General features: G+C 36.8%; 2 protein-coding genes across 2 annotated transcripts; both read right to left on the bottom strand.

The window, feature by feature from the left end:
• Positions 1 to 10,284: 10,284 nt before the first annotated feature.
• Positions 10,285 to 11,271, bottom strand: LOC126079459 (olfactory receptor 5T1-like). The gene has a single exon (XM_049890473.1). The coding sequence runs from the start codon at positions 11,269 to 11,271 to the stop codon at positions 10,285 to 10,287; it is 987 nt and encodes a 328-aa protein (XP_049746430.1).
• Positions 11,272 to 25,224: 13,953 nt separating this feature from the next.
• On the bottom strand, positions 25,225 to 26,151 carry LOC126079882 (olfactory receptor 1102-like). The gene has a single exon (XM_049891241.1). It carries the CDS (start codon positions 26,149 to 26,151, stop codon positions 25,225 to 25,227), a length of 927 nt encoding a protein of 308 aa, XP_049747198.1.
• Between the last annotated feature and the right edge of the window lie 1,345 nt (positions 26,152 to 27,496).

The raw sequence follows: 27,496 nt of genomic DNA, 5'->3' as shown, positions 1-27,496 counted from the left end.
AACAAAACCCTTTTCAATCGAGTCAATTCTAACTAATAACAACATCATAGCACAGAGTAGAAATAGGAACTAGTAGTAGATAGGAAAAAGCACAGTGAAGGGAAATAAAAATATGCCAGCAAATTTTGAATAAGAGGCTAATTATTACTGTACTAAAGGAATACTTTACAAAATCTATTACAAAATATAACTTGACTAATACATGCAGGAAAAATGCCAGCTAGGTTGAAGTTCTAACAGTCTCTTCACGTACGAGTCTGAGATGAAGCAGCATAGTGGAAGATTAAGGACATTATATTTGGACTTGAAAAACCTCTATTAAAATCTCAGAAACAGCACCTATGACAGTGTGAGCTTGGAGAAATAACATCATCCTCTGTACCAAGCAATAGGTAAGATTGACAAAATATTTCAGACACATCCTGTTCAACCAGATGGACAAAGTATTCATGCGGAGTGCTTATTAATGCGATGTATCAACATAATTTACTAAATTAAATTTTTGATTATATGTGAAACATACATTAAATTTAAAAGTAACTTTCAAATTCTATTTATTAAAAAAAAGTTACAAATTCAATTTTTTTTCCATCAAAACACTGAACGATGACTGACCCTGAAGCCAGTAGCTAGGTGTTTTTTTTTAGTTATTCATATTTGTTAAATGAAACATACACACACACACAAAGTTGTCATGGAATTATTTCTGACTCACAGTGACCCTGTAAAACAGAGTAGAACTGCCCCATAGGATTTCTTAGGCTGCAGTCTTTACTGAAAAGTGCTGGTGGCATAGTGGTTAAGAGCTCGGATGCTAACCAAAAAGTCAGAAGTTCAAATTCACCAGCTGCTCCTTGGAAACACTATGGGGCTACTCTGTCCTATGGAGATGCTATGAGTTGGAATGGACTCAGTGAGAGTGGGTTTGGTTTTTTGCTTTTAAATCTTTACTGAAGCCGGCTGTTGCTTCTTTCTCCCACCGACAGCTGGTGGATTCAAAATGCCACCTTTTAGTTAGCAGCCTAGCACTTAACCACTGCATCACCTGGTCTCCTTTATGACACTAAATTTGTATTCAAATACCATTTTATTGAAATTACACCCAATGAATCCTAAGGTTCTATGCTGTAAAGGATCATGAAAAATGCACCTCTGCCAGTGCACTCTGCCTTTGTCTTGTCAGTGAAATAATTGTGTGTTTTGTTTAAGTTCTCCCGATACTCTCGCTGATGTAACTTTCAGGCACCGTTCATGGCTCTGAGCTTGTCTGTAGAACAAGAATGTGATTTATAAAGGAAGCTAGATTTTATACCATGTTAGCTCCCATTAAAGTAATTATCTACATCACTGTAGGGAACTGGAGACTTGATAGAGAAAAAAGTATGGGGTTTAAATGTTTCTTCAACCTTCTTCAAACAGACATTTCTCTTTACTAAGCTGTAAGGAAATTAGAGCTACTGTTTTTACAACTAGTTGATTTCATGTTAACAGGAGATAGAGACTAGAAAGACAAAAACAAATACCCTGAGATATTTAACAAAACCTGAACCATCAGGAAGAGTAAAATGAAATTAGTTCCTCAAGTCTCATACAGTCAGAAAATGTAAGGTATCAGAAGTTCCTGAGAACAATACCACAAATACTAAGGTTGAGAAGCTATGACAGTAGCTACTGTATATTATTGAGTGGATCAGTTGCTGGAGAAGGACATCATGCTTAGTAAAGCAGAGGGTCAGTGAAAAAGAGGAAGACCGTCAATGAGATGGATTGACAAGGCCGCAACAATGGGCTGAAGCATAACAAGGATCGTGAGGATGGCACAGGCCCAGCAGTGTTTCATTCTGTTTTACATAGGGTCACTATGAGTCAGAACTGACTTGCAGCACCTAATAATAGCAAGGAAACTAAATGAAAAAAGAAAAAAGCCCTGTTGTGGTCCAGTCTATTCCGACTCATAGCAACTCTATAAAACTGCCCCATGTGGTTCCCAAGAAGTGGCTGGTGGATTCTAACTGCTGATCTTTTGGTTAGCAGCAGAGCTCTTAACCACTGCATCACCAAGGCTCCAAGTGGATCCTAGCGGTTAGGAATTTTGTGTACATTATCATATGTAATCTACAGAGCAAACTTAAAACTATCTAAGTTAATGTCCTTTTATAGATGAAAGAATTGAGGCCCACCTAGACATGTAACTTGGGCAAAGTCATACAGATAGTGACTAGTGGAGCAAAAATTCCAACTCAGATTTCTCTGATTCCATAGTCTACACCGTTTCCAATTGACCATACTGCAATTCCATTATGCCATGCCATAATTCTGGTGTCATCATTCCCTAGAAAAAATGCATAATAATATCCTCACATATTTTAATTTTTTTTAATTAACCCAGCTTAAATAGACCAGGAAATTAAAAAAAAAAAAAAAATCAATGTTTTCTAGAACAAAATAATTTTAAAATTAATTTATATTTCTTCAAGTGAAAGCAATTATGAAATCTGGTTTTCTCTTCATTTAATTATTTCCTTGATTTTAAAATATAGCTTCTTAATTATACTGCTGCTATGATGAAATTAAAGCAAATTTTTGATTTACACATCTATTGACCTAACTATATAAGGAGCTCTTTCTGCTTTCTTTGCTATTTTCTCAGGAAGATACCAGATTCAATTTTTAATACAAGTCTGAATTAATGAGAATCACCTATTTCAAATTTAAATATTAAATCATGTACATTAGTTTGAGATTCAAGTATCTAGCTTCTGAAATATTTTGTAAGTGTGGAAAAAGGTTCCCTCTTACCTGTGGAACCAAACTGCTCACTCAGTCAATGTTTGCTATGACCTTTATGTGTATGGATTTTTATACCAGCTTTTTAAGGCCTTCTTGTAAAAAATAGGGGATTTCCCAAGGAGAAAACACACTAACTCTTTTCTGGAACAGAAAAGAAACAAGATCCCCCCCTCCCCCTGCAGTAAACAAGAGAATAAAGCTTGGGTAAAATAAGCCACCTGATAAAAATAATTCAATGAATCACCTTGACTTCCTAAAAAATGGTTCCTCAGTTGAAAAGCTTGAGTGGGGAACTCATATCACCAAGACAACAGTGCCAGGAGCAGAGCAGGTACTTTTGACCTGGGTTCTTGCATGGAAAAGGTCCTAATCCAGAAGATTGATGACAAGTGCCTTCCTCCAGAGTTGACAGAGAAAGCCTTGCCCTGGAGCTTATGATCTTAATTTGGACTTATAGACTACTCGACTGTGAGAGAATAAATTTCTCTTTGTTAAAGCCATCCACTTGTGGTATTTCTGTTACAACAGCACTAGACGACGAAGACAGAAATTTGGTGCCAAGAGTGGGATGCTCCTGTAACAGATACCTAAAATGTGGAAGTGGTTTTGAATATTGTGAAAGGATAGAGAAGCTGCAGCGGCAGGGGACCAGCAGCAGCAGAGAACATGAAGCAGTAGAGAAATGGCAGCGGCAAAGAAACAGCAGCAGCAGAACCAGGAAACCAGCACCAGACAGCACTGGAGCCAACCCACAAATGGAGCCAGAGAGCTGAGTGCCTGCAAGCCTGAGGCTTCCTGGTGGAGTGGGGTGCCTCTGGGCACTTATTGGTGGAGCTAGGCTTTCCAACCCACAGAGCAAGACGGCTGAGTTCCTGTGTGCAGGAGGCTTCCTGGTGGGGTGGGGTGCCTCCAGGCACTTATTGTTGAAGCTACAGAGCTTTGGAACACTTGCTGGAGCTGGGAAGATGAGGGCAGCGAGGCCTGAGATGCAGAGAGCCAAGGAACACTGCAAGCCAAGGTGACTCAGTCTCAAAAGTTATGGCCTCCACCTCTGGGATTTCAAAGGGTGGAGCCCTGGCCTCTGATGTTTCTAAGGGTGACATTGCTACTCAGATGAACTGGGAGAATGTTGTACCTGAAGCCGAGGGAGCAGAGTTACTGTTCCAATGGGTCTGGAAGGAGGAGCTGAAGCCCAGGGTCAAGCAACTCCACTCAGGGTCCTGACTGATGATATAGAGCTTTTCCATCATCTCTTTGCACAGTTGTAGTTGACTTGATTCCCGTGTATTTCTTCTGTAAAGGTCCATGTATATAGTCACCATTTATGTTGGCGAAAAATGGTACTTACAATGAAGTCGTTGGTCTTGCAAAATTCTGGCCAGTATCTAGAGTCTGGAAGGCAGAGCTACCGTGTTAATGGCCTCAGAGAACAGAGAATTGTTTCTAACTCCTACCGGCTAGTGTAATGTGTTGTGCTGAGTTGCTTTGTGCCTGTTATGCCTTCTTTCCCTCCAGTTTCTCCCATTTATAATGGAAATGTCTAGCTTGTGTCTGATTTGCCATTGTACTTTGGAAGCAGATAACTTGTATTCTAGATTTCACAGATGAAGAGGAATTTTTGAATTTTGGACTTGGAGCCAATTTTGCTATGTTGTGGTGGGGTGACTATGTTTTAAGTGTGGCAAGGACATGAATTTTGGGGAGTGAAAGGATGGAGTGTCATAGATTGAATTGTGTTCCCCCAAAATGTGTATCAAATTAGGCCATGACTCCCAGTATTGTGTGGTTGTCCTCCATTTTGTGATTGTAATTTTACATTAAAGAAGATTAGGGTGGGATTGTAACACCTTTATTGAGGTCACATCCTTGATTCAATGTAAAGCGAGTTTCCCCGACATGTGACGTGCACCTCCTTTTATCTTACAAGAGATAGAAGGAAACGGAAGCAAGCAGACCTCATATCACCAAGAAACCAGTGCCAAGAGCAGAGCACCTAGTTTGGGCCTGGAGTTCCTGCATGGAGAAGCTTCTAGTCCAGGGTAAGACTGATGACAAGGGCCTTCCTCCAGAGCTGACAGAGAAAGCCTTCCCCTGGAGCTGATGCCCTGAGTTTGTACTTCTAGCTTACTAAACTCTGAGGGAATAAATTTCTCTTTATTAAAGCCATCCACTTGTGGTATTTCTGTTACAGCAACAGTAAATGACTAAGACAAAATCTGACCAAACTTTCCCTGATTTTAGACTGCACAGTATCCCATTGTTCTCTTCATATGACTGACTCTTGATCTATGTACAGCTTCCTCATGAGCACAATTAAGTATTCTGTAATTCCCAGTCTTTACAAAGTTAGAAAAGTTATCCATAATTTGTTATGAGCCACGCAGTCCAATGCTTTTGCGTAGTCAACGCATCACAGGTAAACATCTTTCTGGTATTTTCTGCTTTCCACCAGGATGCATCTGACATCAGCAATGATATTCATGGTTCCACATCCTCTTCTGAATTCAGCTTGAATTTCTGGCAATTTCCATCGGTATAGTGCTGCAACCACTTTTGAATGATCTTTAGCAAAATTTTACTCGAGTGTCATATTAACAATATTGCTCAATAACTTCCACATTCAGTTGGATCACCTTTCTTGGGAATAGGCATAAATATGGACCTCTTCTAGTTGGTTGGCCAGATAGCTGTCTTCCAAATTTCTTGACATAGGTGAGTGAGCACTTCTAGTGCTGCATCAGTTTGTTGAAACATCTCAACTGGTATTCTGCCAATTCCTGGAGCCTTGTTTTTCTCCATTCCCTTCAGTGTAGCTTGGACCTCTTCCTTCAGTACCATCAGTTCCTGATCGTATGCTACCTCCTGAAATGGATGAAAGTCGACAAATTTTTTTTGGTATCATGACTCTGTGTATTCTTTCCATCTTTTTTTTGATGCTTCCTGAGTCGTTTAATATTTCCCCCTGTAGAATCCTTCAACATTGCAACCCAAGGCTTGAATTTTTTCTTCAGTCCTGTCAGCTTGAAAAATGTCTAGTGTGTTCTTCCCTTTTGGTTTTCTAACTACAGGTCTTTGAATGTGTCATTATAATACTTTACTTTGTCTTCTCGATCTGGCCTTTGAAATCTGTTCAGCTCTTTTACTTCATTATTTCTTCTGTTTGTTTTAGCTTCTCTATGTTCAAGATCAAGTTTCAGAATCTCTTCTGACATCCATTTTGGTCTTTTCTTTCTTTCCTATCTTTTTAATGACCTCTTGCTTTCTTCATGCATGATGTCATTTCACAACTCGGTCTGGTCATTAGTGTTCAAGACATCAAATCTATTCTAGAGATGGTTTCTAAATTGAGATGGGATATATCAAGGTTGTATTTTGGCTCTCGTAGACAGGTTCTGATTTTTTTCAGCCTCAACTTGAAATTGCATATGAGTAACTAATGGTCTGTTCTGCAGTCTGCCACTGGCCTTGTTCTGACTGATGATATTGAGCTTTTCCTTCATCTTTTTGCACAGTTGAGTTGACTTGATTCCTGTGTATTTCTTCTATAAAGGTCCGTGTATATAGTCACCATTTATGTTGGTGAAAAAAGGTATTTGCAATGAAGTCGTTGGTCTTGCAAAATTTTATCATGCCATCTCTGGTATTGTTCCTAAAACCAAGGCCATATATTCCAACTACCAATTCTTCTTTGTTTCCAACTTTCAAATTTCTATCACCAAAAATTTTCAATGTATCCTGATTGCATGTTTCATCACTTTCAGGCTAGTGTCTTAAAAAAATGAAATACATAGGAGTAAATCTAACAAAGGATATAAGAGATCTATACAAAGAAAACTTGAAAACATGGTTGTAAGAAACCAAAAGAGACCTATGTAAATAGGAAAACATACCAAGTACATGAATAGGAAGATACAACATTGTAAAAATGCCAATTCTATGCAAAGAAATCTACAAATACAATGCAATCCCAATCCAAATAATAACAGCATTCTTTAAGTAGATGGAAAAACTAATCGTTAAATTTGTATGAAAAGAAAAGAGGCCCTGATAAGTAAAGCAGAAATGAAGAAGAAGAATAGGTAGGAGGACTTACACTACCTTACCTCAGAACCTACTATGCAGCTATGGTAGTCAAAGCAGTCTGGTACTGGTTCAACAACAGACACATTGACCAATGGAACAGAGCTGAGAACCCAGATGTAAATCCATTCCAGTGTCCATGGAATGGGGAAAAGACAGTCTTTTTAACAAATGATGGTGGCAAAACTGGATATTCATCAGCAAAAAAATGAAACAGTACCTATACCTTACACCATACAAAACAACTAACTTAAAATACATCAAAAACTTAAATATAAAATCAAACTAAAAAGATCATGAAAGAAAATGTAAGGTCAATGCTAGAGTCACTAATGCATGGCATAAATAGGGTACAAAACATAGTTAACAATACACGAATAGCAGAAGATAAGCTATGTAACTAGGATCTTCTAAAACTTAAACACTTATGCTCATCAAAAGCCTTCACCAAAAGAGTAGAAAGAGAACCTACAGGCTAGGGAAAAAAAAAAAAGAAATTGGCTATGATCTATCCAAAAAGGCCATATCCCAAAAAATCTATAGGAAAATCCAACACCTCTATGACAAAAAGACAATCCATTTAAATCATGGACAAAGGATATGAGCAGACACTTCACCCAAAAAAAACAAAAAAAAAACACACTAAAGCAGCCAACAGAGCAAGAGGAAATGTTCACGATCACTAGCCATTAAAGAAATGCAAATCAAAACTACAATGAGATATCATCTCATGCTGCATTACTGGCACACACACACACAAAAAAAATAATAATCGTAAATAAAAAATGTTGAAGAGGCCCCAGGGAGATCGGAACTCTTATGCAGTGCTGATGGGAATGCCAAATGGTACAATCGTTTTGGAAAATAATAAGGTACTTCCTTAAAAAGCTACAAATAGAAATACCATATGATCCCTCCATCTCACTGCTAGGAATATATCCTAGAGAAGTAAGAGCTGTCACATAAATAGACATATATACACTCATGTTCATTGCAGCAATGTTCACAATAGCAAAAACATGGAAACAACTTAAGTGCCCATCAACAGATGAATGGATAAACAAACTATGGTACATACACACAAAATGAAGAACAGTGATGAATTTGAGAAACATCTGACAACATGTATGAATCTGGAAGACATTATGCTGAGTAAAATAAGTCAATCACAAAAGGACAAATACTGTATGACACCACTATTATAAAATTTCATGAAAAGATTTACACACAGAAAGCAACAGTCTTTGATGGTTATGAGGCAGGGAAGGGATGGAGAGGGAAAAACACTAACTAGACAATTGAAGGGTAAGATGGTACACAGTACTGGGGTAGTCAGCAAAACTTCAGCCAGGCAAAGTCATAGAAGGTTGGTTCATAGACACATCAAAACTCCCTGAAGGACCAAATTACTGGGCTGAAGGCTGGGGAACATGGCCTCGGGGGACACCTAGCTCAATCGGCACAACATAGTGTATAAATAAAAAGTTCTACATTATACTTTGCTGAGTAGCATTTGGCATCTTAAAAGCTTATGAGCAGCCATCTAAGAGACACCATTGGTTCTACCCAGTCTGGTTCAAGGAAAAATGAAGAAAAAACATAATGGAAAGATTAGTCCAAAAGACAAATGGACCCACAACTACCACAGCCTCCAACAGACTGAGTCCAGTACAACTAGATGGTGTCCAGCTACCGCCACTGACTGTGCTGAAAAGAATCACAATAGAGCGTCCTGGACAGAGCTGGAGAAAAATGTAGAACAAATTCTAACTCACAAAAAAAGATCAGATGTACTGGTCTGACAGAGACTGAAGAAACCTCAAGAGTATGGCTCCAAGAAACCCTTTTAACTCGGTACTGAATTCACTCCTGAGGTTCATTTTAAGCCAAAAGTTAGCCCTGAAACAAACAAACAAAAAAGTCATCGAATCCATTGCAAACCATACTGACCCTACAGGACAGAGTAGAACTGCCCCATGGGGTTTTCAAGGAGTGACTGGTTGATTCAAACTACCAACCTTTTGGTTAGCAACTGAGTTCTTAAGCACTGCATCATCAGAGCTCCTATAGGCCCATAAAAATAATAATAATACACATAGTTCAAACAAGTAAAAAAAAAAAATGTGCTTATATACTTCAACCAAGTATATAAGACTAAATGGGCACACCAGCCTAGAGGCAAGGGTGAGAAGGCAGGAGAGGACAGGAAAACTAAACGAATGGAAATGGGGAACCCAAGGTTGAGAAGGGGAGAGTGTTGACAACTTGCAGGGTTGCAAACTAATGTCACAAAACTATATGTATATTAGTTGGTCTGTAAACCTTCATCTAAAGCACAATAAGAAAAAAAAAAGAATTGTCTTTTGTAGGAACATTGTTTTGCTTGCTAGGTTCCAAAGATTTTGTTATGGTAGAGCCACAAGGTAACCAACACTGATAGAAAGAAAATGAGTTTTACTAAATGAAGCATAATTTTTACTTATAATGAATCTTAAAATAAATATTGAAATAAAAACAAATAATTAAATGAGGAGTCTGCATAATCAGGAGAGAGTTGAGGTAATGTAGAATCTTTTTCATTCCCTGAGCCATGCTCATCGGTCCATTAAGTTTTTTTTTGTTTTTTTTTTACATATTGACCAATGCAGGGTTGTTCTTCATAGAGAATAAAGGAAGAGCTAGTAATTGAACTAGAATCATTAAAATATTTACAATGATAGGATAGTTTTTTTTTTTTTCAGATTTTGAAGCAACCACACAGAGTAGCCAGTAGTAGATTATTATCCAAGCTATACATTCATTTTTACTGAGCCTTACATATACTCTCAATAAATGCTACCATCTAGTCCCTCAGTAGTTGCAGAATGAGTCTAATCAATTTTTGTGATTGGACGATAGCAAAGAAAAACTGTAATAATGGGTTCAACATTTATGGTGTTGAGCCAAATGGTGTAAAAAAAAATGGTACAGAAGACATATTCAAAGGCCTAGATAGACCTGAGTGTGTCAGGGCATAAGGGGCTAGTAATCTTTGGCAGGTCCTACCCAGGGGTTCCAGAATGGGAAATCAACTTCCAAATGTTTGCTGAAGAGTTACTATAAACAATGTGAGAATATGTGAAGTCATAGAGTTCTCAGGACATCATCATTATAAGTAAGTGAAGATCAACTTAAACAAATCCTAATCATACCAATATATATCCATCATTGAATGTTTAACATGGGTAAATTTGAAAATAATCCTATAGGCATATAAATGATGCAATTTATCTGAACTTATAAAATTCTGCCTTGGAAGGTTGATTAATGCTTTATTAGGAAATATTCTAGAACCTACAGACACTTTAACAGAAAAAACAAGACAGTTTCTTTTCTAGATTCATCTTTAGAAATATGGACTTTAGTTTTACAATGCTAAAAATGTACTTTGTTTATGAACCAATTTCTCTGAAACAATTTTTTCATTGCTTCTTTTACATCTTTGTTCCTCAAACTGTAGATGATGGGATTCAGCATGGGAATCACAATGGTGTAGAATACAGACACTATCATGTCATGGTCCAAAGCATAGCTGGAACTTGGTCTCAAGTACATGAAGAGGATTGTTCCATGGTAAATTGATACTCCAGTTAGGTGAGAGCCACAGGTGGAAAACACTTTTTGCCTTCCTTCAGCAGAATGCACCTTCAGAATGGCCAAAAAAATGAATCCATAAGATATCAAGACAATCAGAATATTGACCATCTCAATAGAACCCACAAAGTAGAAGAGTAGAAGTTGGTTGATAAGAGTGTCAGAACAGGAGATAGCAAGGAGTGGAGGGATATCACAAAAGATGTGTCTAATTTCATTGGATGCACAGAAGGAGAGGCTAAAAGTTGCTACTGTGTGTAAAGTAGCATGTGAAATACCACAAATATAAGAAGCAATGATGAGTGACACATAGACCCTGCGTGACATGTTAACTGAATAGAGAAGTGGGTTGTAGATTGCTACATAACGATCATATGCCATTGCTGCCAAAAGAAAGGATTCTGTGGTCCCAAAAGTGATAAAGAGCAGCATCTGTGTTGCACATCCAGTAAATGAAATGGCTTTATTCTCTGCCAGGAAATTGACTAACATTTTTGGGGTGACAACTGAAGAAGAGCAGGCATCTAAGAAAGATAACACACTCAGAAAATAGTACATGGGGTTGTGGAGCCGGGCATCTGCCATGACTGATAGAACCAGTCCCAAATTTCCCACCAGAGTAAAAATATAGATTGCAAGAAATAGTAAAAAGAGAGATACTTGTAGCTCAAAATCACCCGTAAAACCCAGCAAAGTAAATATGGTGACTTCAGTTATATTCCTCAACTGAATTTTGTATGGATCCAGTGTTGATAATAATATTGACATTTCCTAAATGCAATATCCTGATATTATGTGAAAAATAGATTGCACCCAATTACATCTTCATTTTTGTTTTTCAAAAGGTGGTAATAACATCCTAAGCAGCCAAGGGATGTGTTGTTAACTGCTTTTAGTTGACCTACAACTCATGGCAAGCCCACTCACAAGGGGATCAGAGCACTGTGATCTATAAGGTTTCCATTGACTGATTCTCAGAAGTAGATCACCTGGCCTTACTTCCTAATCTATCTTAATTTGGAAGCTTCCCTGAAACCTATTTGTTATCATAGCAGAACGCAAGCCTGCATTGACAAATAAGAATCAAACCTGGCATTCCCTCACGGAAGGTGAAAATTCTACCACTGAACCATGACTGCCCTCTAGAAAGTTGATAGGCAGTGACAAAATAGTTGGAATCATGTTGATGCAATTTCCTGTATAAAAAAAGAGAAAGAAATGATCATTCCTTTGTTAACTAAACTTTTCATGTTAAAAGAAACAAACAGAAAAAGAGAAAAAAAAAAACTTGCCAATGTAAGTGGTTCTTAAAAATACAATATTTTGTGATTCCCAAAGACCATTTGAAAATCCAAAATCATAGATACACGAGACGAAATGGGCAGTTGCTGTCCAGAGGTAAGATGAGAAGGCAGAAAGGGCTAGGAGCTGGTTGAATGGACACAGGAAATTCGGGGTGGAAGGGGGAAGTGTGCTGTCACATTACAGGAATAGCAACTAGGTTCACATAACAATGTGTGTATAAATTTTTGTATGAGAAACTAACTTGAGGGGTAAACTTTCACCTAAAAAAGTACAATTAAAAAAAAAATCCAAAAGCAATATAATTGATAGTACACACTAATACACTAGTCCTGAATTTGCTGCGGTGTGTATCAGCACCTTTCCTTAATATCCTCTGTTGTAAAGTGAGAACAACGTCACCTACCACTTAGAAGACTGGATTGAATTTAAATGAGGAAAACTATGCAGAAACGATTTAATTTTAAAATATTCTCAGCTGACTAGAGAAGAGGATAATTTAGACTTACATTTCATGTTGTCTTAGAAGGTAGCCTTCAATGGCCCAGCTATTTCATGTGCTCTTTTCTCTTAATTACTCCATTCCATTGACATTTCTGGAACAATGGTGAGCAGGACAGCAGGTGGTATTCTGGAGATAATGCACCTTGTATGCAAACAAAAACAGGATGTTATGTTTTAATTTTTTTTCAAACACTTATTATTAACTTGTCCATTTTTAGCTTTGCAGGTTATCATATCGTTATTATTGTCTTTTAAGTTTTAACTTAATGACAATTTTAAGATGTTTTTCTATTCGTAAGGAACCCTGATAGAGAAGTGGTTAAGTGCTTGTTGCTAACCTAAAGGTCAGCCATTTGAATCTACCAGCCACTCAGCAGGAGAAAGATGGGACAGGCTGCTTCTGTAAACATTACAGCCTACGGGGCTTTTCTATTCTGTCGTATAAGGTCACTACAGGGTCACTATGTGTCCAAATGAATGCAACTGCAAAGCATTTGTTTGTTTTTTCTCTCTATTTGTATGCTCGTTAGCCCTGCAAGTCCTTGTGTGAATTTGAGAGACTATGCCTGCCCAAAGAAACCATAACTGTTTCTTTAATATATTCTAGTTGCTTATGCAATCTTGGAATAACTATGAAATTAAATTAAAAAAAAAAAAAAACCTGTTGCCATCGAGTCAATTCTGACTCATTGAGACCCTATAGGACAGAGTAGGACTGTCCCATAGAGTTTCCAAGGAGTGCCTGGTAGATTCTAGCTGCTGGCCTTTGGGTTAGCAGCCATAGCATTTAACCACTACCCCACCCAGGTTTCCATGAAATAAATATTGCCCAATAATTACAAATCACATATTGCCCAATAATTACTAATAAAGCTATTGCAAAAAGAATAAAACCACTATTTTTGCCACAAAGTGGTATTTGTTTTTTATTTATGTATTTATTTCCTCTCTAACATCAGTAAACTCTGGTGGCCTGTGCTTAAGTGCTATGGCAGCTAACCTTGGAAACTCTATGGGCACTTCTATTCTGTCCTGTAGGGCCGCTAGGAGTCGGAATCTACTCGACAGCAATGGGTTTGTTTTTGTTTTTGTTTTTTGGTCTATGCCATCAGACTGCTTCTCATTATAGGAGTACGAATAAAGAAAAATGCATGGAAAAATAAAAAAAAGAAGAAAAAAAAAAATCAAAGAAGCACCAGAATCTCAACTGAAAGCCTCACTGATTAAAACACAATTGAAGAGTGGATTTAACTTATTTAGGAGCGAGATTTCAAGGCTTCCTTTTTTTTTTTTCATTGTGTCATAGACTGATGCGTTTGATTCATTAAGTGTTTGGCATCTGTATTTTCCAGTGATTAAGGGAGTGAAACCACCATTCATCTGTCAGTTTGTCATACTATTGTGGCCTGCTTGTTGCTATGATGCTGGAAGCTATGCCATCAGTATTTCAAATACCAGCAGGGTCATCCCTGGTCGATAGGTTTTTGAGACGAGCTTCCAGACTAAGACAGACTGGGAAGAAAGGCCTAGAGATCTATTTCCAAAAATTAGCCAATGAAAATACTAGGGATCCTAACAGAATATTGTCCAATATAGGGCTAAAGATAAGACATCAAGCTTGGAACAAACCAAACCTGTTGCCTTCTAGTGAATTCTGACTCATAACAGAGTAGAACTGTCCCATAGGTTTTCCAAGGCTGTAACCTTTATGGAAGCTGACTGACCCACCTTTCTCTGGCAGCGAAGCTAGTTAGTTAAAACTACTGACCTTTTGGTTGGCAGCCCAGAGCATAACCGTTGCACCACCAGGACTCCCCTAGGTTGGGAGACACTCAAAATACATGGTGGCCAAAACAGTGGACTGGACCATACCAATAGTCATGAAGATAGTGCAAAATCAGGCAACATTTTGTACTTTAGTAAATGGAGCTGCCATTAATGGGAGCTTAAAACAACAATAGGAAGTGAAAAATCTGTCATATACAGTGGGACTTCACTCGGTGTTTTACAATTGATTTATATTCATCCCATGCCACTTGCCACAGTTTTGTCTTATTCAGATGTAGTTTTAAAAGAAGAGAGCAAGCTAATCAGCTATATTACCATTGGAAGGAGGGGAAGGTACATGTCTTTGTTTTTCTAAAATGCTCCCTACAGATCCACGTGGGAGATTTTTCTAATACCTAGAAAAAATGGCTTCATAAATGTGGGGTTACAGAGCAAAAAATACTCATTTGATCTTTAGAGAACTCTAGTATAAAAAACATAATTAAATTAAGTTGTTAGTTCTGTGTAAATCCAGGTAATTTGTACATAACTCTTGGGAATACACACAATAATATCATATTATAATACCTTCTAATTGTATTTTAATAGTTATGTTAATAAGATAATAAAGGCCTCAAACAATTAATAAAATTTGTATTAATGTATTCTTTGGAATTCATAAAAATTTCATTTCTGTTCAAAAAATTCTCCATCCTCTTTCTCTCTCTTTTTGTCTATTTCTCTTTTCCCTTGCTCTCTTCTCCCTTTTCCTTTCCAGAATCCATGGAAGACAAACAAAATTTTTACTGAAGAGAGCCAGAGACAAAAGGGGAATGAGGTAGATAGGAAGAATCACAGTGAAAGGAAATAACAATATGCAATGAAAGTTTGAATAATGGACAAATGATTAGTCTATTAATGGAATCCATTACAAAATCTATTAGAAAACATGACTTGACTAACATATGCAGGAGAAATGTCGGCTAGGTTGCAATTCTAACAGTCTCTTCACATACAAGTCTGAGATAAAACAGCAGTAATGGAAGGTTAAGAACATTGTATATGGACTTGAAAAACATCTATTAAAGTCTCAGAAATAGCACCTAGTGACAGTGTGAGCGTGGAGAAGTAATGTCATCCTCTATGCCAAGCAATAGGTAAGACTGATAAAATGTTTCAGGCACATCCTGTTCAACTACATGAACATGGCATTCACGTGGAGTGCTTATTTATGTGAGGTATCAAAATATTTTATTAAATTAAATTTTTGATCATATGTGAAAAATGCACACAATTCAAATGTAATTTCTAAATTTTATTTGTCTAAAACAAAATAATAGGAAGTTACAAAATCTTTTTTTATCAAAACACTGAGTAATGACTGAGCCCCAAACCAGAAGCTAAAATGTTTTTCTTTTAGTTATACTTGTTTATTATATGACACACACAAACACACATACACACACACACAAAACTTGTCATTGAGTTGATTCCAGCTCATTGTGACCCTATAGAACAGAGTAGAACTGCCCCTATGTTTTCCCAGGCTGTAATCTTTATGGAAGCAGACTACCGCATCTTTCTCCCATGGAGCAGCTGGTGGGTTGAACTGCCAAGCTTTTGGTTAGCGGATGAGCACTTAACCACTGCACCACCAGGGCTGCTATATAACACTAAACACGTATTAAACTACCATTCTGTTGGAATTATACCAAATGAACCCTAAGAGTCTATGCTGTAAAGGATCATAAAAACTCACCACTATTACTGCATTATGCCTGTGAGCTTAAAAAAGCTTATCACTGAAATAATAGTGTGTTTTGCTTAGATTCTCCTGATATTCTTCCTGATATAGTTTTCAGGTACCCTTGATGGCTCTGATCCTATCTGTAGAGCAAGAATTTGATTCATGTATTTTATATCATATCAACTGCTATTAGAGCAATTATCTACTTCCCTATAGGGAACCAGAGACTTGACAAAAGAAAAAGTATGGGGTTTAACTACTTCTTCCAAGGTTCTTCAAACAGACATTTCTGTTAAGCAATCTTTAAGGAAATTAGAACTGGTTATGTTTACAACTAGCTGATTTCACATTAACAGGAGAAAGAGACTAGAAAGACAAGAACAAATACCCTGAAATTTCTAAGAAAACATGGACCATCTAGAAGAGTAAAACAAAATTAGTTCTTCAGCTCTGATACAGTCAGAAAATATGAAGTATCAGACATTCATGAGAACAATACCACAAATACTAAGTTTGAGAAGAGAGCTAGGTTTTTTTTTTTTTTTTATGACACCAGCTACCATGTATTAAGTGGATCTAAACCTTAAAAACAAACAAACAAACCTGTTGCTGTCAAGTCCATTCCAACTCACACCGAACCTATAGGACAGAGTAGAATTGCACCATAGGGTTTCCCAGGAGTTGCTGGTGGATTTGAACTGCTGACATTTTTGTTAGCGGCCAAACTCTTTATCACTGTGTCACCAGGGCTCTAAGCAGATCCTAGAGTTTAGGAATTTTGTGTACTTTATCAGATGCCATCTACAGAGCAACCTTAAAACTATCTAATTTAGTGTCGTTTTAGAGATAAGAGAATTGGGGCTCACCTCCATAGTCTAAAGTATTTCCGTTTGAGCATATTGCAATTCCACTATATCATGTCATAATTCTGGAATCAATATTCCCTAGAAAATTGCAAAATAATATCCTCACATATTTTAATTCTTTTTTAAATTCAACCAGCTTCAAGGGACCATTAATTAAAAAAAAAAAAAATCTAAAATGGCTTCTAAAGTAAATTAAATTTAAAATTAATTTGTATTTTTTCAAGAGAAAGCAAATCCTGAAGTAGCATATACCTAAATGCTGATTGAAGTGTCATTTTCTCTCCATTTAATGATTTCCTTGATTTTTAAATATAGCTTCTTAATTATAGTGCTTCTATTCGGATTATCATCTACTAAGAAAATTAAAGCAAATATCTGATTTGCACCTCTATCAAGCAAAATATGTAGAGTCCTATCTGTTTTCTTTGCTATTTTCTCAGGAAAAGGTGTGATTCAATTTCCAATACAAGACTGAATTAACTAGAATCACCTATTTCAGCTTTAAATATTAAGTCATATACTCTAGTGTGAGATTCAAGATTCTAGCTTCTAAAATGTTTGTAAGTGATAAAAAGCTTTTCCTCTTACCTGTGGAACTGCTTACTTAAAGTTTGCTATGCACTTTTTTTTTTATGCCTATTATAAGTATGGATTTTTATACCAGCTTCTGGAGGCCTTCTTATAGGCCATAGGGGATTCCCCAAGGAGAAAACACACTGACTCTCTTCTGGAACAGAAAAGAAATTAGTTTTTTTTTTTTTTTTTTCCCCAGGCAGTGAACAAGTGAATGGTCATGGCACAATAAATTACATGATAAAAATAATTAAATGAATCACGTTGGTCTTTAAAAAAATGATTCTTCAGTTGAAAAGCTTATGGCAAAGGATTGGAAATCTGATGATACAGGGCATAGTTCTTGCTCTGATGCTAATTAGGTATGGGCCATTGGATTATAAAATCAAATTCCCTAAAATCCAATTTATATACTTCACATCTTAATTATAACGTGCTAGGTATCAAAGAGGTGTGAGGGATAGATATAAGCTCATTGAGAGTTTGTGGTAGGAGAGATGGAGCAATATGCAGACAACTATATTATTCTATGGGACAGAACATTAGAATATTAAAAGTAAGGTGGAGTTAAAGGTCAAACTTTTTGTGTTGTAGAGGGTTTTTTCTGTCTTGGGAATCCTGTATACAAATTTATAGAAGAGTACATGAGGAGTTTTAGAAAGTCCTTAAGAATATGTACTTAAAGAACTCTTGGAAACATTGTAAAAAGTACATAGGTGTCTAGGCCCCATAGGAAGAGATTCTAAGTAGACAGTAATTATTGGTCATGGAATCTGAATTGAAAGAAGGAAGGAAGGAAGGATGATACATTGATACTGGTGGGCAACCCAGTTGGGATTAATCAATGTGTTCATTAAATGCAATCCCAAATTGATCTATAGATATAATGTAATTTCAATTAAAATGCAACATTTTTTGTAGCCCTTAACAAACTGACTCCACATTTTATATAAAAAAGCAAAAGAACTAAAACAGTAAAAATTATTTTGAAAAAGGAGAACAGTGTTTGAAGATTCCCATAATCTAATTTTTGGGTTTATCTTATGTTAAAATAATAAAAAAAAATGTGGTATATAGGCTAAAAAATAGACACATACGTCAATGAAACAGAATAGAATGTTCAGAAAGATATTCACGCATACATGGTCAACTGATTTTTTATAAAAATGCCAAGGAAAACCTATGGAGAAAGGACACACTTTTTAAACAATGGTGGTGAAAAAAACTGAATAGCCTTATGCCACAAAAAAAGGGAATTGATTAATTCTTTCATCATTTGTAAAATTTGTCCCAATATGAATCCTTCCCCCCAAAAAATGTACAAAGGACTTGATCAGTCAACTCACAGAAGAGCATATTCAAATGGTCAACAAGCACATGAAAATAATATAATTAGCCATTACCAAAAAAAAAAAAAACCAGTGCCTTCGAGTCGATTCCTACTCATAGCGACCCTATAGGACAGAGTAGAATGGCCCCATAGAGTTTCCAAGGAGCACCTGGCAGATTCCAACTGCCGACCTCTTGGTTAGCAGCCGTAGCACTTAACCACTGTGCCACCAGGGTTTCTAATTAGCCATTAGGGATATGCAAATCAAAACCATAATGAAATAACACCTCACCCCCATTAGAATGGCAATGATTAAAAAAATGTAAAACTAGCATTGGTGAGGTTGTGGAGAAATTGAAACCGAAATCCATTGCTGTTGGGAATGTAAAATGGTGGTGCTATTGTGGAGAACAGATTGATTCATAGTTCCTCAAAAAGTTGAACAGTGAATTACCACATGATTCAGTAATCCCAGTCTTAGGTAATGTACTCAGAAGAAGTGAAGGCAGGAACAGAAACAGAAAATTTTACACCAATGTTCATTGCAGCACTTTTCACAACAGCCAAATGGTGGAAACCACCAATATGCCTATCAACAGATAAATGGATAAACAAACAGGGTATAAACATACAATAGAGTATTATGGAGCTGTAAAAAGAAATGAAGTTCTGATGTATGTCACAACATGGATGAGCCTTAAAAACATTATGCTGAGTGAAATAAGTCAGTAAAAAAAGGACAAATATTGGAAGATGGAAGATGTCACTTATATAAAATGAGAAATATACGGACACCAAGGATTATTAATGGTGCCAAAAGTAAGAAGGAGGGAGAAAGGGGAAGTATTTGTATGGGGGAGCACTGAGTTTATGTTAATGGTGGTGAAGTATTTTGGAAAAAGCAATAATGATTGCACAATATGAAAAATGTAATCAATGTCATTGAATTGTAAATGTGGAAGTAGTGTGGGCAAATGTTTTGGTGGGTATATTTTCTGCATAATAATAATAATAATAATAAAGACCCACTCCACTTTGGACTTCTGAATTCCAGAACTGTAAGATAATATTATTTATTTATTTATTTAAAAAAAAAAAAACTTAAAAAAGGCCTTTTGCAGCAGACTTGCCCAATGCAATACACTGTTTGATTTCTTGACTGCTGTATCCATGGACATTGACTATTGATAAAAATAAACATGTGTATCAAATTTGGTACCAGGAGAGTGCAGAGCATCTCTAACAGATACCTAAAATGGGGAACTGGTTTTGAAACTGTGAATGGGTAGGAGTTAAAAGAGCTTTAAAGTGCTTAATAATAAAAGCGGAGATTGCTTTGAAAAGACTGTTGGTGGAATCATGGACATCAAAGCCAATTCTGATGAGGAGTCAGAAGAAGGTGAGCAGAGCTGTGACACTGGAGATGGCACAGATGGCAAGAGGCAGCACAGAGAACAGCAGCAGAGAAATGGCAGCAGCAGAACCAGGAGACCAGCATGAGACAGCACTGGAGCCAACCCACGAAGCAAGAAAGCTGAGTGTCTTCTGGTGGATGTTTACAGTGAATTGGGGTGCCTCCAGGCACTTCTTGTGGAGCTGAAAAATTTTGGAAGGCTTGCCCCAGCAGGGCAGATTTGGCTGGCCAGGCCCAAGGGGCCGAAAGGCCAATGAACCATGAAAACAGAAGCTGAAGAGACAAGAAACACAAGAAGCAAGTAGAGTTGCCATTCTGGTGGTCCTGGAAGGCAGAGTGGAAGCCCAGGGCCAAGGGGCCTCCACCCAGAATCCAAAAAGTGTGGCCAGCACCTGGTCTGGAGTACAGGGCCATTGCCCAAATGGTCTCAGGGAGCAGAGGATCACTTTGAAGACTTGAGGCCTAATGTAATGTGTTCTGCTGAGTTGTTTGGTGCCTATTATCCCTTCTTTCCCTTCAACTGCTTCCATTTGTAATGGAAATGTCTAGTTTGTGTCTATTCCACCATTGTACTTGGAAGCAGATAATTTGTTATTATAGACTTCACAGATGTAGAAGAATTTTTGAATTTTGGACTTGGAGTTGATTTAAGACTTTTGTTGTGATATGATGGGGTGAATATCTTTTACTGTGGCAAGGATATGAATTTTTGGAGACCAAAAAGTGGAATGTTATGGTTTGAATTGTGTTCCCCAAATATGTGTGTCAACTTGGCTGATTCCCAGTACTGTGTGATCCCCCGCCATTTTGTCATCTGGTATGATTTTCCTGTGTGTCATAAATCCTACCTCTAAATTGTTAACGAGGCATGTTTAGAGGCAGTTGTGTTAATGAAACAGGACTCAATCTACAAGGTTAGGTTGCATCTTGAATCAATTTCTTTTGATATATAAAAGAGAGATGTAACCTCCCACAGATTTAGAATTGTTCTATGATCATTTCAGTCAATTCAGAATATATTGTAATTTCCCTTGTGATATCCTTCTTGACTGATGGTTTATTTAGAAGTATGCTGTTGTTAGCATTAGCTGTTTGTACCATTCAGGGACAAATCATAAAACACATGAAATAAATAACACTACTGAATTCCTGTCTATTTCTTTTAGCAGTTACTGAGAGAAAAAAAAAAAAATGAAAGTGCAAACCTCCAATTATAATTGTGTATTTTGGGCTGGGTGGGCATTTTTTATTTGTTTATTGCTCCTTTCAATTCTGATAAAGTTTGTTTCATACATTTTGAAATTTTATTTTCACTGTGTATACTTTTCAAATTGTTAAGTCTTCTTGACAAATTGAGCTCTCTATCATGATGTTACGGCTCCCTTTATCCCTTATAATGTTTCCTTGTCTGGCCTACTTCACTGGTGTAGCCAGAGTGATATCTATCTGTGACTTTAGTTCTCTACCGTGAAAATGTTAAGAAACTTCAGAATCAGTATTGTTGTTGTTGTTGGTGCCATCAAGTTGGGTTCTACTCATAGCAACACTATGTAAAACAAAATGAAACACTGCCTGGTCCTATGTCACCCTCACAATCCTTGTTATGCTTGAGGCCACTGTTGCAGCCACTGTGTCAATCCATCTCATTGAGGGTTTTTGTTTTTTTTCTTTCTCACTAACCCTCTGTAGTATAGTATTTTGCAAAAAAAAAAAAAAAAAAAAAAAAAAAAAACCTCAGTGCCACAGAAACTATTCCAACAGGTAGCTACCCTGTAGGACAGGTTAGAACCGCCACGTAGGGTTCCAAGGCTATAAATCTTTAAAGAAGCAGACTGTCACATCTTTCTCCTGAAGAAAAGTTGTTGGCTTCTAATCAATGACCTTTCATTTAATAGCCAAGTACTTAACCACTGTACCACATGGCTTTCTTTCAGTATGGGTTTAATGATCACTCAGGCTCATGACCTGCAGCTTCCACATGTTTCAACCAAACCAATCACTAGTTAAATCCTGTGGAAACCACATCTCCAACACTCCTTACATACTTTTTTTTCTCTATTTTCTGTCATTGACTTTATAAAGGCCTTCAATACCTCATCAGATGTTGTCTGAAGGCCCAATAATGCAGTTGATAAAGGAAAAAGATCAGTATGTTCTTTTAGTCTATGTACCAAACTGTCTAAAAGTGAAGCCCCTGTAGCCAGGAAGCTTAACTTAGAATATGGCTATCACTCTTAGGAGCTATGTGGTCTTGAGCAAATTTATGTGTCTCTGTTTCCTCATCTGAGATAATAGTAGAACCACTTCTTAGAGTTGCTATGATGATGGCGAGACTTAATATACGGAAAGCACTTACATCATTGTGCAGTGCCTAATCAGCTGCATATGAGTTCTAACTATTGCTGTTAACTATCACTCATTCATTGACTCACCATTCATTCAATAAATATCTCCAGGTAAACTTATTGTTCCAAGTACAATGTTATGTCCTGGGGAGAAGAGACACAACTGTGAGGAGAGACACAATGACTGCCTTTATGCAATTTACAGTGTCAGCATAGTGATAGATCTACATGAAACCAGACCCACTGCTGTCTAGCTGATTCCTACTCATTGTGACCCTGTAGGACAGAGTATAGTTGCCTCATAAGGTTTCCATGGCTACCGTCCTTGTGGAAGCAGACTGCCACATCTTACTCCTGCGGAGTGCCTGGTAGGTTCAAACCACAGACCTTTTGGTGAACACCCAAAAGCTTTAACCTCTATACCACCAGAGCTCCCTTATTAGCCAAATATTGAAAACAACAAATACTTATATCTATTTTATTTAATATTTGTTATAATATTGAACAATGTGTTATATTAAAAAAAATGCTGAAAGAGGACAGGGAAGGTCAAATCTTTCTTAAAGGAAAGATATTTGAGGAGATTTATAAAGTGTAAAAGTTATTGATACTTAAATATACCATTTTTCCATGTTGACTTGAACAAATAACTCATTGGAGACTGTCTTATCCTCACAATTTGGTTTTTACTTTATTAGAAGAAAGAAAGGAAATATATTGGAATTTTCATATAGGTTAATTTGACATGAACTCTTGTCTACTTTGATGGCTGGATTATTAACCAAATATTTTTAGGCATAATTGGGTGCAAACTTGTTCCTTCAGTTCATCTCTTCCTTTCCCAAAAGATTATTATTATTATTTTTATTTGAAAGACTGATAAACCAAGAGACAATGTTGACTGAATCTTTGCCTTCATGATTTTGAAAGCCCGGTTTGAATAATAGAACATTTAAAAATGTTCTAGAAATGCGGCAAAAATACTGAGTTTTGTAAAACATGCATTTTTATGAGTACATTTGAAGCAAAATATTCCCTTCTTCTAGAAAGACCATCTCAATAGATCATAATAAGCAATAATATTAAGTTACTGGGGCTTCAAACTGTATAATTTTTAGAAGGTAAAATGTCTATATTGCATCTCTGAAAATTAGAACTTTTAAAGGAATTTCGAGTATATATGTAAACCACACTCTGTTGTCCAGTATTTCCTTCTTCCAATAGAAAAGTATTAGTTCTCTTTGCATTATTGACCAGAAGACATTAGAAATTGAGTCTCTTAAATTTACTGGAGTGTTTTTCAAACTCACACTTTAGCATTGGTGTCTCAGTCATCTAGTGTTGCTGTAACAGAAATACCACAAGTGGTTGGCTTTAACAAAGAGAAATTTATTTCCTCACACTCTAGTAGCTAGAAGTCCAAGTTCAGGCCATCAGCTCCAGGGGAAGGTTTTCTGTCTCTGTTGGCTCTGGAGGAAGATTCTTCTCATCAACCTTCCCCTGGACTAGGAGCTTCTTCACACAGGATCCCTAGATCTAAAGGATGCTTTCTGCTCCTAGTGGTACGAGGTGTCCCTCCTCTCTGCTTGTTTCCCTTTCCTTTTATCTCTTATAATGTAAAAGGTAGTGCAGGTCACACCCCAGGGAAATTCCCTTTACATTGGATCAGAGATGTGACCTTAATAAGAATGTTTCTGTTCTGCCCTAATCCTCTTTGACCTAAAATTACAATCACAAAATGGAGGGCAACCACACAATACTGGTAATCACTGCATCACCAAGTTGATACATATTTTTTGGGGGACACAGTTCAATCCATGACAATTGGTTTTTACAGGAACATTGTTTTGATTGCTATGTTATGATGATTTTATTGTGGTAGGGCCACAAGACAACCTCTGCTGGTAGGAAGAAAGTGGGTTTCATTGAATGAAACACACTTTTTGCTCTTAATTACTCAAAAAATAAACAAATATTGAAATAAAAACAAATAGTTCAAGAGCAGACGACATAAACAGGAAATAGCTGAGGTGATGTAGGGCTTTTTCCATTCTCTGGATCCTGATCATTGTTGAAAAATGTCATTCATGATGACCAGAGCAGGGTTGTCCTTGTGATTAGAGAACAAAGGCAGGATGAGGAAATAAACTAGAACCATTAAAGGATTGTCCAATGGCGTAATCATTTTTCAGAGCTTGAAACAATCACATATAGTGGCCACTTGTAGATTATTTTCTAAGCTGTATATTTATTTTTACTGAGCCTTAAGTGTACGCTCAACAAATATTACTGTGTAATCTCTCAGTAGTTTCAGAATGAGCCTAATCAATTTTTGTGATTAAACAATGGCAAAAATGTAATAATGGAATCGAGATATGATTTTGAGCCAAACAGTGCAGAAAGCATATCCAAAGGCCTAGGTGGTTCTCAGTATGTAAGGGCATAAGGGGCTGGTAATCTTCGGGAGGCCCTTCACAGGGATTCCAGAAAGGGAAATTAACTTCCAACTGTTTGCTGAAGACTTACTATAAACAATGTGAGGAAAAGTGAAGTCATGGAGTTCTCAGGGCATCACCTTTCCGGCAAGAGAAGGTCAAGTTAAACAAACAGTAATCAGGGATATAATCCATCACTGAATGTTTAATATGGGAACATTTGAAAATTGTCCTACAGCCATGTAAATGGGACGATTTCTCTGTGCTCATAAAGTTCTGCCTTGGAAGGTTTGTTAATGCTTTGTTTGGAAATATTCTAGGATATACACACACTGAAAAATAAAAGCAAGACACTTTCTTCTCTAGATTCAAACTTTAGCAGTATGAATTGATACTCGCCATTCTTTTCAGTTTTACAATGCTACAAATGTGCTTTATTTATGAACAAATTTCTCTGAAACATTTCTTCATTGCTTCTTTTACATCTTTGTTCCTCAAACTGTAGATGAGGGGATTCAGCACGGGAATCACAATGGTGTAGAATACAGACACTATGATGTCACGGTCCAAAACATAGCTGGAACTTGGTTTCAAGTACATGAAGAGGATTGTTCCATGGTAAATTGATACTCCAGTTAGGTGAGAGCCACAGGTGGAAAACACTTTTCGCCTTCCTTCAGCAGAATGCACCTTCAGAATGGCCATAAAAATGAATCCATAAGAGAACAATACAATCAGGATATTGCACAACTCAAGAAAACCCACCAAGTAGAAGAGTAGAAGTTGGTTGATGTGAGTGTCAGAGCAAGAGATAGCAAGGAGTGGAGAGATATCACAAAAGACATGTCTAATTTCATTGGATGCACAGAAGGAGAGGATAAAAGTTGCCACTGTGTGTAAAGTAGCATGTGAAATACCACCAACATATGAAGCAGAGATAAGTGACACATAGACTCTGGATGACATGTTAACCGAATAGAGAAGTGGGTTGTAAATTGCTGCATACCGATCGTATGCCATTGCTGCTAAGAGAAAACATTCTGTGGTTCCAAAAGTGACAATGAGTAGCATCTGTGTTGCACATCCAAGGAATGAAACAGTTTTATTCTCTGCCAGAAAATTGACCAATATTTTCGGGGTGACAACTGAAGAATAGCAGGCATCTAAGAAAGATAACACACTCAGAAAATAGTACATGGGAGTGTGGAGTCGGGCATCTGCCATGACTAATAAAACCAGTCCCAAATTTCCCACCAGAGTAAAAACATAGATTGCAAGAAATAGTAGAAAGAGAAAGACTTGCAGTTCAAAATTATCTGTGAAGCCCAGCAATGTAAACATGGTGACTTCAGTGAGGTTCTTCATCTGAAACCTATATGGATCCAGCGTTGGTAACAACACTGACATTTCAGTTCATATTTATAGTTCCCAACTGCAACTGTAATCACCGGGTGGTGCAAATGGTTCACATATTTGCTTCTAATTGAAAGTTTCATGGCTCATTTCCACACAGAGGCACCTCAGAAGAAAGGAATGAGATCTACTGCCAAATATCAGCCTTTGGAAACCTTAAGGAGCATAGTTGTACTCTGATAAATTTGGAATTGCCTTGAGTTGGAATTGACTAGATGACATTGTAAATGCAATATACTGGGAAACAGAGTGCACCCGATAACATCTTCATGTCTGTTTCCTAGGAGGGCATAATAATATCCTAGGTTATGATGGGATAGGCGGTGACAAAGTAGATGAGCCCATGTGCAAGCAATTTCCTATATAAAAAAAAGAAAAATGGTTTCATTCATTTGTTGGCTAAACTTGTCATGTTAAAAACAACCAAACAAGCAAACCTGCCAATTTATGCAGTTCTCAAATTACCAGATTTTAAAATGTAGAAAGAGGAATGAGTAGAGGAAATTTTAAATCTAAAATCATTGGACTTGTAAATACACACTAATCATTTTAAATTAGCTACAACATACATGAATGCCTTTCCTTAATGTCAACTAAGATAAAATGAGAGCAACAGCATGTATCTCACAAGATTGCATTAAATTTAAAGGATAAAAACTTATTAAAAATGATTTAATTTTAAAATGTTCTCAGGTGACTAGAAAATAGAGGAAATTAGACGTATCTTTCAACTTGTCTTAAAAGGTAGCTATTTTTGTGTAAATCCACAAATTTATCTACAATTCATCAGAACACATCTTCAAATATCTTATCATGTATTGTAATTTTGCTTGAATGGTATATTAAAAAAATAAAGTCATGAAATAATAAATACATATCCATATATTTTGGGGGCATCACAAAAAATACATTTTTGTTTCAAAAATCCCCCATTCTCTTTTTCTCTCTCTTCCTCCCACCCTTTTCTCTTTTCTCTCTTTCAAGACTTCATGGAACACAAACAAAAATATTTACTGGAGACAGTCAAGGATAAAATAGAAATCAGGTAGATAGGAAGAAGCTCAGTAAAACTAAATTAAAAATATGCAAGCAAATTTTGGAAAAAAAATGGCAATAGGTAGGGTACGAAAGAAATTCATTTCAAAATCTACTGCAAAATATAACTTGACTAAGAGAAACAAAAGAAATGTCAGCTAGACTGTGATTATAGCCATCATTTCATTGATGTTTCTGAGACAACAATGGTGGAAAGTTAAGAGCATTGTATTTGGACTTGATGAACTTTTATCAAAATCTC

Source organism: Elephas maximus, chromosome 7 (assembly GCF_024166365.1).
Source record: "Elephas maximus indicus isolate mEleMax1 chromosome 7, mEleMax1 primary haplotype, whole genome shotgun sequence".
NCBI classification, from domain to species: domain Eukaryota; kingdom Metazoa; phylum Chordata; class Mammalia; order Proboscidea; family Elephantidae; genus Elephas; species Elephas maximus.
This window is presented reverse-complemented; position numbering and strand designations above follow the sequence as displayed.